General features: G+C 41.8%; 1 protein-coding gene and 1 pseudogene across 7 annotated transcripts in view; both read right to left on the minus strand.

Annotated features, from left to right (window-relative positions):
* Nucleotides 1-19818, minus strand: part of ARHGAP44 (Rho GTPase activating protein 44) — a 171480-nt gene that overhangs the window by 61432 nt on the left and 90230 nt on the right. For all 7 annotated transcript variants that reach the window (XM_019755260.2, XM_074320484.1, XM_019755258.2 and 4 more), the window contains exons 4-6: nt 10666-10742; nt 3554-3665; nt 1530-1606 (exon numbers count right to left, since the gene is read on the minus strand). In XM_019755260.2, coding sequence (XP_019610819.2) covers nt 1530-1606; nt 3554-3665; nt 10666-10742 — 266 coding nt within the window. The remainder of the gene's footprint in view (nt 1-1529; nt 1607-3553; nt 3666-10665; nt 10743-19818) is intronic.
* On the minus strand, nt 10078-10174 carry LOC141569027 (U6 spliceosomal RNA; annotated as a pseudogene).

Consider the following 19818-nt stretch of genomic DNA (forward strand, 5'->3'; position numbering starts at 1 on the left):
TTTGCTTTGCCTGCATCCTATTCACTTTTTTGTTTACTTGGTAGCAAAGGGCATTGCTCTTCAATTTATGAAAGGGCTACAACATTTTTTAAAATAGGTTCATTTTGAAAAAAAGTGAGTCAATTTTTAAAAGATGTGTAAGCACAGATGGCAAAAATCATTCAGGTGGCCTGAAGTTTGGGAAACACTAAATTAACTAAAGAAACCTTTGTTTTTCTGCTGACTGAAGTTTTATTTCTGGTCTTGGGGGACTGCCCACTACTTTTTATTGGTCCAGATGCAGAATTAAAATGTCCCAACTAGTTACAGCAGCCGCTTCCTTTTATTTTTTAAAGCACTTTGAAAAACATGGTCTCATCTGACACTCAAAACAACCTCCCCAGGTCAGCCCACAAATGTTGTTACTACCTGTGTACAGGTGAACAAGCTATTCTGGGAGTTTAAGTGACCTGCCCAAAGTAACAGGTCTAGAAAATAGGTGACCTGAATCTTGGTATTTCATCTCTGACTCCTGCTTCAGGATGCTATCCTACATCTCTTGGCCCCAGTATACTCTGTTTTCATTTCTTTTTTTCAAGAAAATTAAAACAAGATGTGGAGATTATTAAAATTGACCTACAATGAACCTAAAGGAGAACCAAAGAGTTACTTCCATATTAATATTCAAGACCCTGCATTCTTTCAATTTGCAGACTTATATAAAGACATGCATATCGCTGTAAAAAATACAAAGGCACATATGCACAACCATGACATATGGCAGCCACAGCCAAACCCATCTCAAAGTCTCTGGCACTCCCCTGGTGGATTCTGGGAGACAGGTGCCAAACAGCAGCACCGCTGTAACTTTACTTCTCTGATAATGGTCTCAGGCTTAGGGAATGGCCACATAAAGGAGATATGTGCACCATCGGCTTCAGGAAAAGCCGGCTTCTGGTCCCCAGAATCTGAAATTCTGCCCTCATTATAGATATGACGTATCATCCATCCTACCACTTTGGTCTCTGCTCCTTTTTCCTCCTGCCCTGGCCACGCTGGCCTCATGCTGTACCTGAGTATGTCAACCTTATTCCCTCCTCGGGGCCTCTGCATGTGCCATTCCCACTGCTGTGCACAGTTTTGCATCAGATCTTTGCATAGCTGCCTACTCATCGTTTATGTCTCAGATCAAGTGTCGTCTCAAAAGAGCCCTCTTTGTGGTACCCTACCTAAGGTTGTTGCCCCCTTTCTCCATCATCCCCTTCCCAAATTACCCTGTGCTATTTCTTCATATGACTTATGGTGCCTGAAACTGTCTTGTGTGTTTGTTCACTTGCCAGAATCTATCTCCCAAAATGAGCTGCAGCCTCCATGAGAGTGGGGGCCGGGTATCTCCGCTCACTGCTCTTACCTCCAGTGCCTGGAGTCTTAAGAAAAACTTGGTGAATAAAGACATCCACACATCCACACATAAAGTCATACCCACACCCCAAATATGATCACTGTTCCTTCAAAGAAGCAAAAATAAAAGCAAACAGGCCCCAGTGTACCTTGTTCGTGAAGAATCCATGTCCAGCACCAACTTTGCTAAATGTTTCCTCTGTTTTTGAATATTTGGGATTTCCACCTGTGGTTACAGGAGATAAAAGACACAAAGTGAAGTTCAAGATAAATTCTTACAGATCTACTGACAGCCACCCACCAAGGTGGCTAGAGGTCTCCCATTCCTTGTTTTCAGATGAAATTCTTAATCCTGTTTCCTGAGCTAAACTCTGCTCTTTCTTCACTGGACATCTGCCGGACCCCCCATCAACCCAGGCCATCTCAGAGGCTCTGTGCCCCTTCTCGTTTAGGCCTAGCCTCATTCCTGCTCTTACCTCAGCTGGCAAAAACAGGGAGGGCTCCATCATACCCTCTCCACGTGCATAATGGCCAACATGGAGAGAAAAGCGTATCTGACACACAGACCTAATTCAAAACAGACAGCAGAAGGATGAAGGGAATCAGTCTCAAGAGACCTGAGATGCGATGGGGAATGTGGTTAGAATATGTTTTTATAGAAATAAGATTTTTTTCCAAAGTAAATAATGAATAAACATTGCCATGGCTTTTTTCAGCTATGAGAAGTTCTTCCATAGTGGTTGTATGTGGATGCTCTTTTTATATTTTTATTTCTAAAAATGACTTAACTGAACATTCCAATGAGGGATTTTGGTTCCAGGCCCAGCAAAAGTGGGGCAGGATGTGAGAATTTAAAAGGAAAATTGGCCGTAATTGAACCAAAGTCATCTCAGGCTGTGGCTTTTATAGAAGGAAAAAATGTGAGAAAGATCCAGTTCTGCGAAGTGCTTTCTATTCACTCTTCAGGCAGGGGTGAGTACTGGGCTTAGTGTAAAGACTTTCAGTAGGAAGGAGAGTACTGTCTGGGGCACCCGCGTAATCACAGAGCCCACAGGCAAAGCTGGGGAGTCACACGGGCCTCTTGCTGGTACCAGTGAGCTCAGCACCCAGGTCAGAACTGCCCCTTGGGTTTGCTTCACGTTGGCTGCAATGCCAGACCACCTGTATGAAGAAGAGAGGGCCTCTCCTGAATGTTCTAGGCTGGGGATGGCCTCCGAGAAGTCTAGAGTTGGTCTACAGCAAAGCCCCATAGCTAGGATTTCCTCTTGGAATACTTTTAGGCACTTAGGCAATTATGTACCCGAAATAGCACCAGCGTAGACAGAGGTGCTGGGGACAGTCCAGAAAGGAAACCACACATGATACGGTAGCCTTGGGCCACCCGTGGCTACGTCCTTTTAAATTCAAATGAACAAAAATTACATAAAATAAAAATGTAGTTCCTCAGTGCACTAAACACATTCTAAGAGCTCGACAGCCACAGGAGGCAAGGGGCAAGCACTGTGCAGGTGTGACGACCACTGTGCAGGTGTGCAGGCAGTTAGTTCTATGGTCCAACGCCGGGTAGGTTTTGTTTGGCTCATTAAAATCAACTGGGAGGTGCCCGGGGTTCAGAGCAAACAAAGTCCTCCAGCCATTTCCTTTCTTACCTGATAACATTTCACTTGTTTGAAGCTAGCAAAACTGTCCCATCAACATTCAGGTTTCTTTTTAATAAAATCGTTTTGTTTAGTGTCCTTTAACGTCCAAGAGAAAGGTCCTATATAAACACGAACTCTTAAAAGGCCTTACAGAGTCTGTTGGATGCGGGGCACCAGTCCCTTGTGAGGAGGGGCTGCTGGCAATTTCACTGAAGACTTCGGATGGGTGGGGGCTGGGCTGGTGTGGCAGTGGAGACCCTGCTGGGGAAGGAGGTGCTGCTGCCAGCTCAGCCCCTTTCTCCCCTGGAATGCCAACAGAGAGAAGTGTGGGTGGGAGAACGGGGCAGTGAACCGCTGAAAGGACCACCATATTGGACAGTCCTGCCCACGTGGTTGTGTAGTCATAACCCCCAATGAAAAGCAGTGTCACAGAGTAGAGTAAGGGATAAAATCAGTTGTAAGGCTGGAGTCGGATGGCTAAAGGCCACTGTTCTGTCCTTCCCTGCTCACTCAGGCCTCATTCCACTTCTTACCTCCGCGAGCAAAAACAGGGGCTCAATCACATCTCTCTCCACTTGCAATTCGAAATGAATCAGCTCCTGAGCCAGCTTGTCTTCTGTCTCTCCACAGAGTTTCAGCATCTTCCTGCAACAGACAGGGAAAAATCCACACTGAATACCCTCGAAAGCAAGACGTCACCTGCATCGTACTATCATCAGCTCCTGGCTGGGTGGGTACATTCTCACAAGACAGTGTCAATAAACTGGGTAATTTCCATGGCGCCCCACTGACCAACTTGCTCCATCCATTTTCATTTCTGAAATTATCAATTTTTTTAAATGATGCTGAGTACCTACTCTGTGCCTGGGTTAAAGAGGACATGTAGGGAAACTTAGTAAGAGAGCAGTGGAGAGAACAGACTCTCACATGCAGAATCCACAGGCCTACACAGAGCCAGATGCTTCTGTCTCCCAAGAGCACTGAAGGAACCAGTTAAAATCGATGCCCAACATCTTCAAACACATACCAAAAACTTAATTTCTTTTTTTTCTATCAGAGCCTATTGAAAACTCATTTTCAGTGGGCTCTAACAGAAAGAATATTCTAAGACATGAAAACTTATTTAATATAGGATGAATATACAATTATCCAATGAAAAATGGGAATGGAAAAACCATTCTAAACGTTTATTAATAATGAGCATATAACAAAAGACCTGGATGAGTAGAAAGTTATACCATGTTCCTAGATGAGAGAACACAACATTTCAAAGATATTAGTTTCCCCTGAATGGTATACAGGCAGCCCTCTCTTTGCATGGCACCATTTTAACTGAAACTCATGTAAATAAGTTTTTGGTTGTTTTTTTTTAAATTAAACTTATTGGGGTGACATCGTTTAGTAAAATTATATAGGTTTCAAGTGTACACTTTTATAATATCATCATCTGTACAAGCTTTTGCAAATCAATAAAAGGGAAGAGGTCATTGTTATTCTAAGGTTAGTGTGTGCCTTTCTGATGTTTTATACTTTTTACTAAACATGTATGTTCACATACAGTATATTAATATAATAATGTTGCACCACTCAGTTTAAAAAGTTTACCTAATGGTTTCAGACTGAATCTTGGCTTCTATTACTTGCTTTTTAAATTCATCGTGATCTGTGGGGCTTATCCATCATCATACATGCAGAATTAGATCACTGGGCTGTATAGAATTCCATTCTATGAATATGCCATTTATTAAGGACCCCATCATCAACAATTTGTGGCTATCACATGCAATGATAACAAATATAGGTGCGGTTTCTTTTTGCATGTGTAGAGCCTTTCTGTGCAAAGGAGAGATATGCCTACCTTAACCTTACTAGAGATTGCCAAATTGCTCTCGAAACTGGTAACACTGACTTCTTTCACCAGTGCAAATGAGACTTCCTAATGCTCTGTCCTCTTGCCAATCCTTACTACTGGTAGGACTTCATGTTTTTACCGAACTGGTGGATACAAGATATTATCGCATTCTGGTTTTAATTTGCATTCCTTGACTACTGATGAGACTGAATATCTTTTCATGTTTTGGGCTATTCAGGATCCCTCTTTCATGAAGTGCCTACTCATATTCTTTGGCTATTTTTGTATGGGGATATACTTATTTGTAGATCTTCATATACCTACAGATATGTGTGTGGATGTAGAGTGAATTCAAATTCTATTTCATATTTGCTGCAAATGTCAACTCCCTGACTGTGGTTTATTGTTGTAGCTTTTTAATGGTGTCTTTTTTGGATTTCTTTGTTATTAGGTTGGTGCAAAAGTAATTGCACTTTATAAGGTTAAAAAAACAAATAAACAAACAAACAAAAACTGCAGAAACCGCAATTACTTTTGCACCAACCTATTACTTGCCTCCATATTTCCAATGCTACTTGATTTCTATTATTATTATTTTTTTTTTTTTAATTTGAAGTGTTAGTTATTGACTGTCAACTATGGAAAACGAGAATTTGGCTATCTTTGCATTTTCCTTCCTCCATTTATTTATATCAGTAGATATTTAGTATTTAAACGACTTTCTTTTTAATTTTTATTGGGGAATGTTGGGGAACAGTGTGTTTTACCGGGACCCATCAGCTCCATGTCAAGTCGTTGTTTTTCAATCTAGTTGTGGAGGGTGCAGCTCACTGATTCATGTGGGAATCGAACCGGCGACCTTGGTGTCATGAACACAGCACTCTAACCACTGAGCAACCGGCCGCTAACCAGCAGCTCAACTCAAGCCATTGTTTTCAATCTAGTTGAGGAGGGTGCAGTTCACTGGCCCATGTGGAAATCGAACCAGCAACCCTGCCATTAAGAGCTCATGCTCTAACCAACTGAGCCATCCGGCTGCCCTGGATTTGTATAAACATTTTAACTCCATATGCTATTCGGAATAATGCTGGGTAATGTATTATGATTACTGGTCTTTCCCGAACATTTATTCAGTCTCTCTGTAGTTAATAACTGCCTTGCTTTGATTTGCTTGTTTAATTTTCTATGGACTTCATTGAACCCAAAATCTTCCGCAACTTTTCCAATTTGTCTTTTCAGCCTTTGGACCACATTTGATGTGAATGAATTTCATAACGTCTTGAATTAGTCTCTCCCAGACTTGCGTCAGTCTAGATTGAGTTAGCCTTCTCCCCTTGGGCACGACTGTCTTCCTGCAATCCTCCCTCTCCATTTCCTGGGATTCTTTCTCTCGGTTCTATGCTGAATGTACTGTTTCCTATACTCTGTGTCTACCTTTCTTGGTCACGCCCTCATTCTGAAGCACGTCTGGCTCTTGCTGCCTGAGAAATCGTGGGTGGGAAGTCAATTTTTGAGGCCTTGCATGTCACAACATTCTCCTCTACCCTCACAATGACTGACAGCTAGGGAGGATATTGAATTCTATGCAGAGCATCATATCCATTCAGAATTTTGAAGGCACTGCTCAATAATTTTCTAGCTTTCATTGTTGCTTCTGGCAAGTCTGGAAGCATTCAGACTTTTGGTCCTCTGTATGTGACAATTTCTTTCTCTAGATGGTTGTAGAGTCTTTTGTCACTAGCATTCAATACCGGTAAGCCCTGGTACAGGTTTAATTTTTTTCTACTCTATTAGAAGCTCAGTAAGCCCTTACATACAAAAATGCATGTCCTTCAGTTCTGCAACACTCTGTCAGATTATTATTATTATTATTATTATTATTATTATTATTATTTTCCTTTCCTTTTCTCAGAACTCCTCTCATTGAGGCCTAAGAATTCCTCTACTTTTCCAACTTTTCTATTTTCCATGTCATCACCTTCCTGCTCTCTTTTCTAGAGTTCTTCAACTTTATTTTCTAAATCTTCTACTGAGAATGTCTTATTTTCCATTTTTATGAGCTTGCTTTGATCTCTGAATGTTTTTTCCTATACATATTTTTTTTATTAACATCCTATTTTTAATTTAATGGATGCATTATTTTCTCTTCTTCCTTGAAAATGTAAGTGATAGTTTTTCTGAGATCTCCTCCCTCACACAATATCTATTTCTTCTTGATTTTACTTGATTATTTTTCCAATTGTTGTGGTGTCTAGGCTTCAGGTTAGAGACCTTCCTCAAATGTCTGGTGATCTCTGGTGCCTGTCTATACTTAAGGGTGGAGACTAAGCAGCTCCAAAAATGTGAGTGAGGCTTGTCAGCTGTGAGCTCGTCTGCAGGACAACGGAGCCCGGCCATTTGTTGGAACACTGCCTCCTTCAATGTCTTCGGGTCTTTAGTCATTCTTGTTGGGTTGCTCGGATACTGCACAGAAGGCTCTTCTAATGTCCTGCCTTGTGAGTAGAGGCCTGGGGGCTGCATGAGTCGGGGAAGACAGCTGAAGAATCTCAGCATCTGGTTACATCAGATCACTTAAATCTCTTCCTTAATGACTGGTACTTTTACCTGGTGTCCCCAGCATAAAGACACTGTTTTACCCCCTCCAGAGAATAAAGCTCCAGAATTCAGCTGGGATTGGGGATGAGGGGATGAGAGTCTCCCAGAGGAGAGATAAGTGTTGGGTTTGAGCAATTCAAGTGGTACTTGACTAGTTTTTAACCCACACTCATAATTTCAATCACCTCCTTACCCCCAAAGCCCCACTAGTCCAGAGCTGCCTGGTGCCACCAATCCTGAGCCTTGTAAGTATTTCAAGGGGTAAAGGATGTTGGATCTCTGCATATCCTCCTCTGGCTTGGGAGTCAGATTCCGGGGACTTGCTAAGTCAGTTCCCACTCAATCATGTGTTCTACAGCTCACAAAATTTTGTTGCTGTTGTCTTCTTTGCTGTTTTTCCTGCCTTTGTGGATTTATTTCTTTTAAGAAAAAAACATCTCTTTGGTGTGGTAGATTTGGAAGAGAACAAAATTAGATGTGTGTATTCAGTCTGTTGTCTTTACCTGGGTGTCCTCCATTCCTTTACTCTCAGCCTTACTATGTCATGATTTAGGTGTGACTCTTAGAAACAGCATATAACAATTTCATGTTTATCCACCTGAGATTCTCTATATTATAAGCAGTTGAATTTATTCCATTTACATCTCTTATGATTACAGATATATATATATGCAGAAATTGACATTATCTTCATTTTCTGTTTTCTATTTACTATGCTTTTCTTTGCTTACTTTTTTCTCTTTTACTCCTTTCTATGGTTTGTTTGTTTTCCTATTTTATATATTTCCCACTTCATCCTTTTATTAATTTTGAAGTTATACATTCTATTTCTATTTTTTTGTGTATGGCTACTCTTACTTTTGTAACATGCACATCTATTTTAAATTTAAATGTGATATCTTTATTCTTCTTTCTAACAATATAAGAACGTGAAAACACTAATTCCTTCCAATGTTTCATGTTACTATTTTCCAGTATTTTAGTTTCACTTTGCTTTACACAGTCCCCAAATTAATCATTATTATATTGCTACTTTTAATTCAATGCTTATTTATATGTCTTAACACTGTAGGGTAGCAGAATATGCTATCCCAAAATACGCCACTATGGCATAAGGATTATTTTGAGCTGAAGGCAATTAAGCAGATATAGAAATAAGCTTTCTATACCCCACCTAAAAGCAGGACGTAAATTTTGTAAAAGTGTCCTCCTTCCCCTCTCTACCAGGAAGGACAAAAATTAATCACCAGCGACAACTCTAGACTCTTATCAACCTGGAGAAGGCAGCAAAGGAGTAACGTAACTAGCCCATATCTTCCATTGGTTCCCCCATATATTTTCCTTCCCACAGTTTGTCTCCTTAGAAACTCTAATTTCTTGTCCTTTGTCTTGCCACATCTCTAAAAATTATTGTTCTTTTGTTAAGATGCTATATAAACCCAAGTTCTCACCACCCCTTTGAGTTACTAATCACTGAGTTCTCCCATGTGTACACACTACACATGGTAATAAAATCTGTATGTCTTTCTCTTCTTACTCTGTCTTTTGCCAACTTAATTTGCAGAGCCACAGTAAAGGAACCTAAAATGGGTAGAGGGGAGAAAAATAATTTTTTTCATTACTACACCACATTCACTAATTTTTTTTTTTTTTTTTTTTAATGTTATCCTGCTACTTGCATTTCATTCCTTTCTTCTGGACATAACCTATTTCACATAAACTAAACTAGTTCTTTCAGTGAGAATATACAAGTAGCAAATTCTCTAAATCTTTGCCTGAAAATATTTTTATTATCCCCTTATTCTTCAATAATGGTTTAGTTTATTATATTAATAGAATCTAGTTTTCTTACATTTTTGCTCAATAGTAAAAGATTTTCCTCTTTATTTCTTGGCATTTATTTTGGATAATGAATAAATAGTCTGTTATCAGTCTAATTACTCTTCTATATGTAATTATCTTTTTCTCTAGTTAAATTTACATTTCTCTCGTTTTGGTTAATCATTTCTAGTTGTACTACGTGTTCAGGGATGGATTTCTTTTTGCTGATCTCAATCAGGACTTTTGTGCTTCTTAAATCTAAAGACTATGTTTTTCTTCAAATCTAGAAAAGAAAAATTCAACCAGAAACTTCCCTTCTCTATATTTTCTTCTTCAGGAACCACTACAAGACATAGTTTTGCATTCTGTCACCCATGCCTCCCCGTTTAATAATGCCTACATCCTCGTCTCGTGTGCTTCGTTTTGTTCACTCTAGGAGGCTACTGCAGATCTGTTAACAAGTTCACCAAGTCTCTATTTCAGTGCAATTTTCAGTTTATCTAAATTACATTTTTAGATTATAGTAAGTTTAATTTGAATTTTTAAAAAGTTCTATTGGATTTTTCTTTGATCCTGCCTATTCTTTTTTTTTTTTCATACTGTTTGATTCTTCTGAGAAGGATTATTTTGTCTTTACTTAATTTTTAAAATTGAGGCATACTTGAGCTATAACATTATATTAGTTTCAGGTGTATAACACAATGATTCAGTACTGGTACATATTGCAAAATGATCAGCACAATAAGTCTAACATTTGTCACCATACACAGTTACAATTTTTTTTTCCTTAAAAATACGGAAGGCTTCACAAATCCATCATTGCGCAAGGGCCATGTTAATCTCTGTATCGTTCTAATGCTAGTATATATGCTGTCAAAGCAAACATTGTCCTTACTACATTTTATAATTTCACTTTAAACATAATTACTTTATATTTTCTTTCATACTGTCCTATTATTTTTAGTTCTGAGGGTACTGATTCTCCTACTGATTGTGCCTGAGGATTCTCTCATGACGATTCTATTTTTAATTAGTTTTTATTGTGAGCTCAAAACTAGCAAGGGTTGTTCTGGGAATCCCATAAGTTTTGACATGTGACATTGAGAGGATTCACATGTGCTTCTACTGGAGCCCTGGGGATTTCAATCGTCCTTCAGCAGTTTTATGTTAACTTCTCCACTTGGGAGTTGCCGCACTGCACAGACAATAAATGTAACTTTGGGGACTGCAGTTTTGATTTCTCACTGACGACCTTTTCTTCTTCTCTACCCGACCACACGGAAGGTGTCCTCAGTGCTTCTCTGAGCAGTTCTCGTCCCCTTTCGATGGGTGGGGACTTAACTAGAGCTGGCAAACCCACACATGGTGTCACCTTACCCAAGAAGGGTGTCATCTCCCAGGATAGCTGACCCTTCCATCAAACACTGAGCCAGTGTTGTCAAAGGCAATTTTTTCTGAAAAGGAAAAAAAGGTTGTAATGAAAACTACTTTCAGCAGTCACCTATTTACTCCAAAACAGCAAAAAGTCAAATACTAGCCTAGATACTATATTAGCTAGGAAACAAAATGCCTTTAAAATATGTTTAACACCTAAAAATTTATAGGATTTAATGATGGGTTACACTCAAAGACGTCAAAATTCAGAAAATTAAAAATGAATGAAATTTGCCAATTTGGAAAATAAGCCTACAGTGAACATGCTGCGTTTTAAAATAAAGTGGGACAGCCGCAAGAAAAAAGAGAGCAAATTTCAAAATTTTTAAACAAAAATTTGAACAATGCTTTAATTTCCAAAAACCAATCTCTCACCTGAGAAGCGGATTAGCCCATTTTGTAAACGAAACAGCTTATGGTCAAGAGAGAAAAAAGCATTCACATACAATTACAAAACAAAGAGCATAAGTTTCAAGATAAAGGCACACTCCAACGAAGATATAAAATAGCCAACAAGCATGAAAAGATGCTTAACATCATTAATTATTAGGGAAATCCAAATCAAAGCCACGGTGAGATACAACCTCATACTAGGATAGCTATTAACAATATAGATTTTTAAAAATCAGAAAGTAAATATTGGGAGCATGTGGAAACATTGGAACCTTCATGCATTACTGGTGGAAATGTGCAATGTTGCAGCACTGTGGAATGTCTGGCAGTATTTCAATAAGTTAAACAACTGCCATATGGCCCAGCAATTCCACTCTCGGGTATATTCTCAAAATAACTAAAAGCAGATGGTCAAACTAAAACACGTGCATGAATGTGAATAGCAGCACTATTCACAATAGCCAAAAGGTGGAAAGAGTTCAACTGTCTGCCAACAGAAGAATGGATAAACATGTGGCCTATCCATACAATAGAGTATCATTCAGCCATAAAGAGGAATGAAGTACGGACACATCCTACAACATGGATGAACTCTGAAAATATCATGCTAGTCAAATAAGCCACACACAAAAGGGCACATATTGTGTGATTCTATTTACATGAAATGTTCAGAATAAACAAATCCATAGAAAGTAAATTAGTGGTTTCCAGGAGCTGGGGGGTAGGGGAAGTGGGAGAATGGGGAATAACTGCTTAATGAGTATGAGGTTTCCTTTTTCGGGTGATGAGAATGTTCTGGAATTAGACGGCAATGGTAGCTGCACAATATTGTGAATGTGCTTAAATGTCACTGAATTGTACGCTTTAAAATAGTTAAAATGGTAAATTGTATATTTTGTGGGAAAGGAGGGATGGGGAGGAAGAAGCATTTGCTATGGGAGTGTAGCACGACCCATTCCCTCCTTACTGAGGTTAAACCATCCAACACACACCGAAAACAAGGCTAAGAACTGCTAGCATATCCTCAGGTCTTGCAGTCCACACTGCTACACAGATAGCTCTTCAAATGGAAAGTAACTGAACTATGTCCAGCCCAGAGCCTCTTGCATTATTATACAGAGAGCTTCAGCTATTATTCATTTCCTAACCCACTATTTATGGAGTGCCTACCCAGGTACTACATCAGTGGTGAAAGAGATGAGACACTGCTCTCATGGAACTTACATTCTAGTGGAGGGAGACAAACAATAAATACAGAAACTATGAAGGAGAGCATTTCAAATATTTGGAAGTGCTACGGACCAGAGAAAGTAGGATGGTGGGTAGAGTGAGCAGCTGTGGGGTATGGAGCCGTGGTGAAGGAAGGACCTCTCAGAGGGGGTGACATTTAAGATGAAATCTGAAGTAAGAGAATGAGCAGCCACGCCTCAAGTAGATTTGGAAAAGAACATTCCAGGTAGAGGGAGTTGCAAATGAAAGGCCCCAAGGTAGGAAACAGCGTGGCCAGCTTACAGTCCCCAAGGAGGCCCATGCGGGTGGAGCACGGTGAGTGACAGGGCGAGTGGTGGGAACGGAGGGCAGAGGTGAGATTGTGTGGCCTTGTCAGCCACAGGCAGGTGCTGGGGTTTCATCCTAAGGGCATTTGGGGACCACTGGAGGCCTTAAGGACAGCATGATCAAATTAAAATAACTCCAATCCTGAGACAGACAACTTGAGAGAAGGATCAACTTGGAGATAGATTTTTAGGGTTCTATCCACTAGAACTTAGGAATCTGGTTCGAACATCCCCAGGAGACCTGCATCCTCTAAGATATCTCCAGGGAAGATAGGTCAACCCCCAGGAGTGATACAGAAGTTCATGTGACTCCTGAGGTAGGTCCAGGTGGAGAGAGTCCAAGATACCTGTGTGGATAAGGCCTTCAAACGGTCTAAAATATACCCCCTCCTGGCCCTTTGACTCTACTCCACTGACGTCAGATGCCTCTCCCTCACGGGATAAGCTTACTACCCCATCATTTCAAGTAAAATGGGACATTCTTCTTGGTAAAAACTAGACCAGGCAACTCAGTACTGAAACATATCCAAATTTAAACACCACTCTGGTTGTCCTACAAAACTATTAGGCACAAGTTTGCAGAGACTTAAAGGCATAGGAAACAGTATCTTAGGAGAGCGTCTACTCCCACCTCACCTATTAAAAAAAGGTATTTCAAGCACTTTTCAGAAAAATGTCTTAAGTGGTTAAAAAAGAAGAGAAAAGGAAATGAGCACGTGTAATTGTTATGCTCACAGAGAGCGTGGCTTAAGGTAGTAGAGTTCCTACTCAGGGGTGAGTTTGTCCCCGAGGGGCATTTAGTAATGTCTGGAGACATGTCTAGTTGTCACAATATGAGGAACTAGTGGATAGAGGCCAGGGAAGCTCCTAAACATCCTACAATGTACTGGGTAGTCCCCCAAAATAACGAATCACCCAAAATATAAAGAGTACCGCAGTTGAGAAACGTGGCTTAAGGAAAGGTCTTCAATATGCAAGTTCCTATAATATCCCAATAACCAACCAATGAAGACGCTCCCTCACAAATGTCAGCACAGCCGTGGTAGGATCAGCTCACACAAAAAGACCATTCTGGTTTACGCTGAGCAGCCACAGCCCCATGAACCCACCTCTAGGGCAGGACTGCAGCTCTCTAGTGCTTCAGAATTTGACGAGGGAACCCGGTAAGAGAGGACCTTGCCTGTAACAAACTAAAGGGAACTTCTAATAGCCTAAAAGTTGACATCTTTTGGGGAAATATATTTACTACTCAGTAAGCGCCATTTTTCCCAAATATGAAAAAGAGTTAGTCCAATTAGTCCTGTCAGCGAGTCGAGCAGAAACAGTTCCCGCTGGTGACTAAAGAAGCGAAGAACAAGATCAACAGAACAAGAAGAGCCACTGAGGACCACAGGGCTGATCAGAGTCCTGGAGGATGATGGGGAGGGGACAGCCAAGTGTCTGTCCTCTAGAGTCCATGGTGAGAAACCAGTCTGAAGTGGGGAGAGTGGAGGGACCCTCCTTAGCCAGGGAAGCAACACTGTTTTCTAGTCACGTTAGTCACCTAACATTCTAACTAATGATTCTGAGCTGCTCTAAGGTGGCAAAGAGGGAAGTATTAAGTGACAAAGTACCACAAAATGACAAAGTTATTCCTGTTTCAATTTGCCTTTTAATTCTTTAGATTTAACAAGGAAAATAACGTTTCTGTTTCTTCCTCATTCTCCATCATATCTACCTAAACAACTGAATGAATTTTCGAGTAGGAAATATATTTGTATGGAATAAAACTCAAAGGTGCTAGACGGTTTACAGCCAAAAGTCTTCCTAGTCTTAACTGTCAGCCACCTGGTTCCCCTCCCCGGAGACCAGGACGGTGACCAGATTTTGTGTGTATCCTCCCATAAATATTCTCAGCAGATCCAATTGTGTATATGTGTGTGTGCCCATTTTCAGTAGATACATTCCCCCCCACAAATGTTAGCCTACTATATACACCACTCTATGACTTGCTTTCCTTTTCACGTAGAGACATCTTTCAGGTCATTTCCAGCCACAACATGCAGAGCTACCTTGTTCTTTTTTTATTTCTAATGGCTACATAGATCATTGAATGAAGAACACAAAATGTACTGAAGTCTTCTACTGATAGTGTAACTGTCACAAGCCAGGGCCTGTGCTTGTGGCACGGGTGACTCTCATAGGAAGAATTCACTCTAGGAGAGACCTCAGGGAGAATATGAGTGCTTGGATCCCAAGGGTGGGCGTGGGAGGTCAACTGGGTAAAACATCCATGGAAATAATACATGGAGAGCTTTTATTTGTGTAGCTGCATTAAGAATCAAGAAATTAGAAGGAAGCTACCAAAAGGAAAGAGGAGGGAAAACTGAACTGAGGTTGTATACCTTCATGTCCAAAACGGATGGGACAATCTGGAATCAAAGGCAGTAGAATAGGAGAAGTTAGTGGACTACAGCCCACAGTAGAGTACAAATTATTTCTATCTCTAGAGAGATTACCCAAGACAGAAGAAAAATGGAGGGTTCAGTAGATGTGGGCCCTGTGCTGATCTCACTGAACCTAATGACTGCCTCCAGCACGGGCGTTACTTGCTTTCTTCCCCGCACTCTGCTCACATCTACCCACTTCGCATATCAGGATATTATTCTTAGAGGGATTAAATTGCCCAAAGATCTAGAAAAGCTTCTGAAGTTTGTTTCCCTCCACTGACAAGGATCTAGGCTGAGAGAGTCACCTAATACGCAGGTGAATATTAGTGCCCAGGTAAAAAGACCTTGGTTAGCAAGCCTCACCCTGGCCAGCGATTTTCCAGGTCAAAGAGAGGCTATTAAAATAAACCTTTCCCTGATTCTAGAGTGCTGAGAGAACCTTAGGAATTAAGGGAAGGGAAGACAGAATGCTCTAGGGTTTGGAAGTAGTCAGTCTGCTTGTCGGAGATGACTGTTCTCTCTAAAATTATCTTGGGCATAAGCAACAGTTTGTAGGATGACTCAGACAAAAAGTCTATTCTAATATCTGTTCTTTTCCCCAAAACACACACACACACACACACACACACACACACACACACACACAACCACCTACTCCCCTCCTCTACTGCTGTCTACTATTCTCGAATTCCAAGCCTGACCAATTCTTCTGTGGTTCAGACCCAAAAAACACAGCCTAGATTTGTCGTTCAGCGTTCAGTAGTTCTCAGTGGTCATTTCAGCCTAATGGTGAAGCCATAATAACAGCAGCAGCTTATGCTTTTTTTAATATTTATTTATATTATTCATTGTCCTAGGCAAGTACATGCATTACCTCACTGAACTCTCAAATACCCTACTGGGTAGGAATTCACTATTGTCATTGCCATTTTCCCAGTGAAGAAACCAAGGCACATAGCGGTAACGGACTCAGTTGAGGTCAGGCTAATCAGGAAGCAGTGGAGCTGGGTTTCAGCCTGGGACGGTCAGACCCCAGGGCTTAAACTCAAAACCATCATGCTAAATTGCTTCCGTATAGAACAGGAAGGATTCATATTGGCTTGGGCATGTGTTTGGCAGGTTCCACGCCTGAAATACGCACAGGCCATCCGCTCATGACCCGAATCTGCTTTCAGCACTGCCCAACCTGTGGCAGGCCCTGCTCCGGGCATCAAGAACATAGCCGTGACGGAGAGACAAGGTCCCTGCTCCCACGGAGCTCCCATAGCAGTGACGGGGAACAGACACAGGAGCAAATGCATGACCACAATGATGTCAGGTAATAGTATGTATTATGAAAGAAGCAAAATAGGGTGCTGTGACTGGGGGAGGAGGGAGCAAACACATTCGGTGGGAGGGGAAAGCAGTGCTAAGGAGGTGACATCTGAGCTAAGCACCAAACAGTGAGCTGCTGGCCTGAAACGCTGGGTAAAATGATTCCCTATGGAGGTAGAGCAGTGACAAAGGCTCCAAGGATGTAAGCTCAGCGTGGTCGTAACAGGTCAGTGCACCTGGAGAAGGAAGACCGATGGGGACAGGAGCAAAAGCTGAGCTCCAAGACGCCAGTGAAGACATTTCATTAGAACCCCAGGGCCCAGGGAAGGAGCTGGAACTTTATTCTGCAATGGGAATCGTTTGGTGGGATGGAAGCAGGAGAGTGGAATCATCGGATTCCCATTGTAAACACTCAGGTTAGTGCAGGGCATGGATTGAGAAGGGGTTGGAGGTACGAGTGGAAAGCAGGATACCTGCTAGGAATTGCTGTGTTCAGGTGAGAGATGATAGTTGCAGGGACTAGGGTGGGAAACACTGAAGCAAATGGAACAGCTCAGGAGGAAGAGCCAGCAGGACGTGGTGAAAGACTGGATGTGAGGGGTACAGAAAGGGAAGACTAAGGGGCGATGTCGGGGTTGAGATTTGAGCAAGCAGGTGGATTTACAATACCGTTCTCCTGTTAGAGCTTAACATACTGTAGTTCCTGGGGTTCTTGATTCAAGGCCCATTTGTCTTCTCACCCTGTACTGTCTGCCTAGGTGATCTTATCAACTCACACGGACTCGACAGTGGCTCAGGCCAGGGACCCTGAAATCCCTCTGCATTCCTCAGACCCCCGCACCCATTCAGTTCTCAGGTCCGAGATACTCCCCGTCTAATAGCCACCATATGTGCTGACTCTCTCCTTCTTCACTGCCCCCTTTGCCTCTCACCTGGACCGCTCCAATGTTTGCTGGACTGTGCCTTATCACCACCACAGCCCTGCCCCATCAAGCCATTCCTCACACAATCACCAACAAATCTGATTAAAACACTGGCTTCCCACTGCTCTGAGGGATAAAGTCCAATCCTTGCTGCAGCCTACAAGGTGAGATCAGGTGCTCTGCAGTCCCACTTTGTGACCCTCTCCTCATCATTCTGGCCACCCACGTTTCTCAGAGATGCCAGACTCTCTGGGAACTCTGCACACGCTGTCCCCTGTCCTAGAGGCTCACTTATGCCATTGGTGCCACTACCTTTTGCTTGTCGTTAAAGGCTGCATCGTCATGGAAATCCTTTACTATTTACTAGTAAGTCTCCTTCTAAGCACGAAGACATGAGCTGAGTAACTGATGTACTGTGTGTGTGTGTGTGTGTGTGTGTGTGTGTGTGTGTGATGCCTGCCTCCCTCCAGACTGCGTGCTCCCGGAGGACAGCGATGCTGCTGAGCACGCTCGGTCCTTGGCATGTGCACCACCCCGCATGCCAGACTTGGTACTTTCTATTTGTTGAGTAAGGTGGAGAAATCCTTACACGTGCTGACAGTGTATTTGTTCAATGTGACTTCCTATGAGGAGGAATGCAAGGACAGTGAAAAAACATTTTCATTACACTGAGAGTCTTAGAAAGCTATGAATCAACAAGCTGTTAGCCTGGACGAAACAGGGCACGATGGAAACGTAATTCAAGTTCCTCTATTCTCCACCCCACGTAAGGAATCCAGTGTAACGCAGAACCCACCAGGTAATACTGCTCGGGTCACTGAGATAATGACAACAAAAACCCACTTTTCAGCTTACCCCCACATGGCAGCCAGCCCCAGCTTTCAGGCCCAAACCGTTAAAGGTGTATGATAACGGTTTTAGTGTTGGAAACTGTAACTAAACTGCTACAGCATTAATGAGCTTGTTAAAAGACAAATGATGAAAAGCCAACAACTTGTATGTGCTCAAATAAAATGCAAAACACTGGCCTAAATACCTAAAGTCCCTTCCTATATGCAGATTCTATGATTAGTTTGACAGATTCTGTGAGTTCACATGCTGGTCTCACATGCTCTGTGAGTGGCCATCTTCTGATCTTTCCTTAACATCCAACTGCCCTCGCTGATGTTTGTTCATTAGTCCCCTCCCCCACTTTTCTTGTTCTGTTTTTGTTTTTTTCAAGTTTCCCTCTTGTTATCCCTTTTTTCTTTTCACCCATTCCTTAGATCTTGACACATCTCCTTACCTAATAATCACAAAGAAATGGGCACATATTTCAGTACTTAAGGCAACTGATAAATGTCATGTTTCCCATTAAATCTCTTGATGTGTTACTTTAGAAAAAAAAGTGTTTTAGCCTTGGAATTATTTTTTTTTTCCCCCTGCAGGTCTATGATTGTTAAATATTTTAAATCGCTGTTTGACTTTCTTTTAGTCATTTATTCAGTCATAAGAGGATAAGGAAAGAGTGATCAGCTCAAGAAATCTTTGAAAACAATGAAGCATTTGAAATCTCTGTAGTGAAATCCCTGATCTGTACATGCTGGAGCATCTCCTTCCACCACAGACTTCTTCCAGGTCAATTAAATAGGTGCCCACTTTATATGTTAATCACAGCTGAAAGGTGACTGTAGCCCTCAGGGCCTGACCACAGCCACTGCATGACTTCCATGCTAACAGAGGCCCAATTGTATGTGTCCCAGCAGGTGAATCGGGCCAGTGATGACAAACACACTTCTCTCTGACACATGTTCACCTCTCTACCTCCCTTGCAGCTAGGGAGGCATCCAAGAAATTCTTCTGGGCGAGATTTTCTTTTTCTCCCTGATAAAAATGAAAACAGCATGCAAAGACAGTTCATTCTCTGACCACCCTCACACATCCTGCCTTTGTTGTGACTGTGTGAGAAGTGATGCCTGTAGCCACAGCGGCCACATTATGACTATAAGGGGACCCCCGATCACTGCGGAAATTCTGAACCAAAACTGATAAACGAACATTGGGACCAGCTACTTCAGACATCTTGCTAAGCGAGATAGTAAGTGGTTTTGCTGAAGTCACTATTAATCGGTGTATTAAATGAACACTTACAGTTTTTTATATACTGAGGCTTTGACATCTGAGGTCTTGCTAACCCTGGAAGGACTCCCTCTCCCAGGGTTAGCCAATTCCTCGGGATAGTAACTAACTCTCCCATGAATGTGTCTTTCAAATGCAAGCCAACCAATCCAGAGCCCACACCCCAACCACCCCGTTTATGGAGTTCCCACATTCCAGACCGCCATCCACAGGCCCTCATCACCTCAAGGCCAGGTTCCAGACAACCAAGGACAGCCCCTGTGTCCCACAGCCCTGTGAAATAATTCAAACTAGCCAATTCCATGCCTGATCACCCTGCCTTACATGGTCCTTCCCCTGGAAACCACAATAAAGGCTCTTGCC

Source organism: Rhinolophus sinicus, linkage group LG15 (assembly GCF_036562045.2).
Source record: "Rhinolophus sinicus isolate RSC01 linkage group LG15, ASM3656204v1, whole genome shotgun sequence".
In the NCBI taxonomy this organism is placed as follows: Eukaryota; Metazoa; Chordata; class Mammalia; order Chiroptera; family Rhinolophidae; genus Rhinolophus; species Rhinolophus sinicus.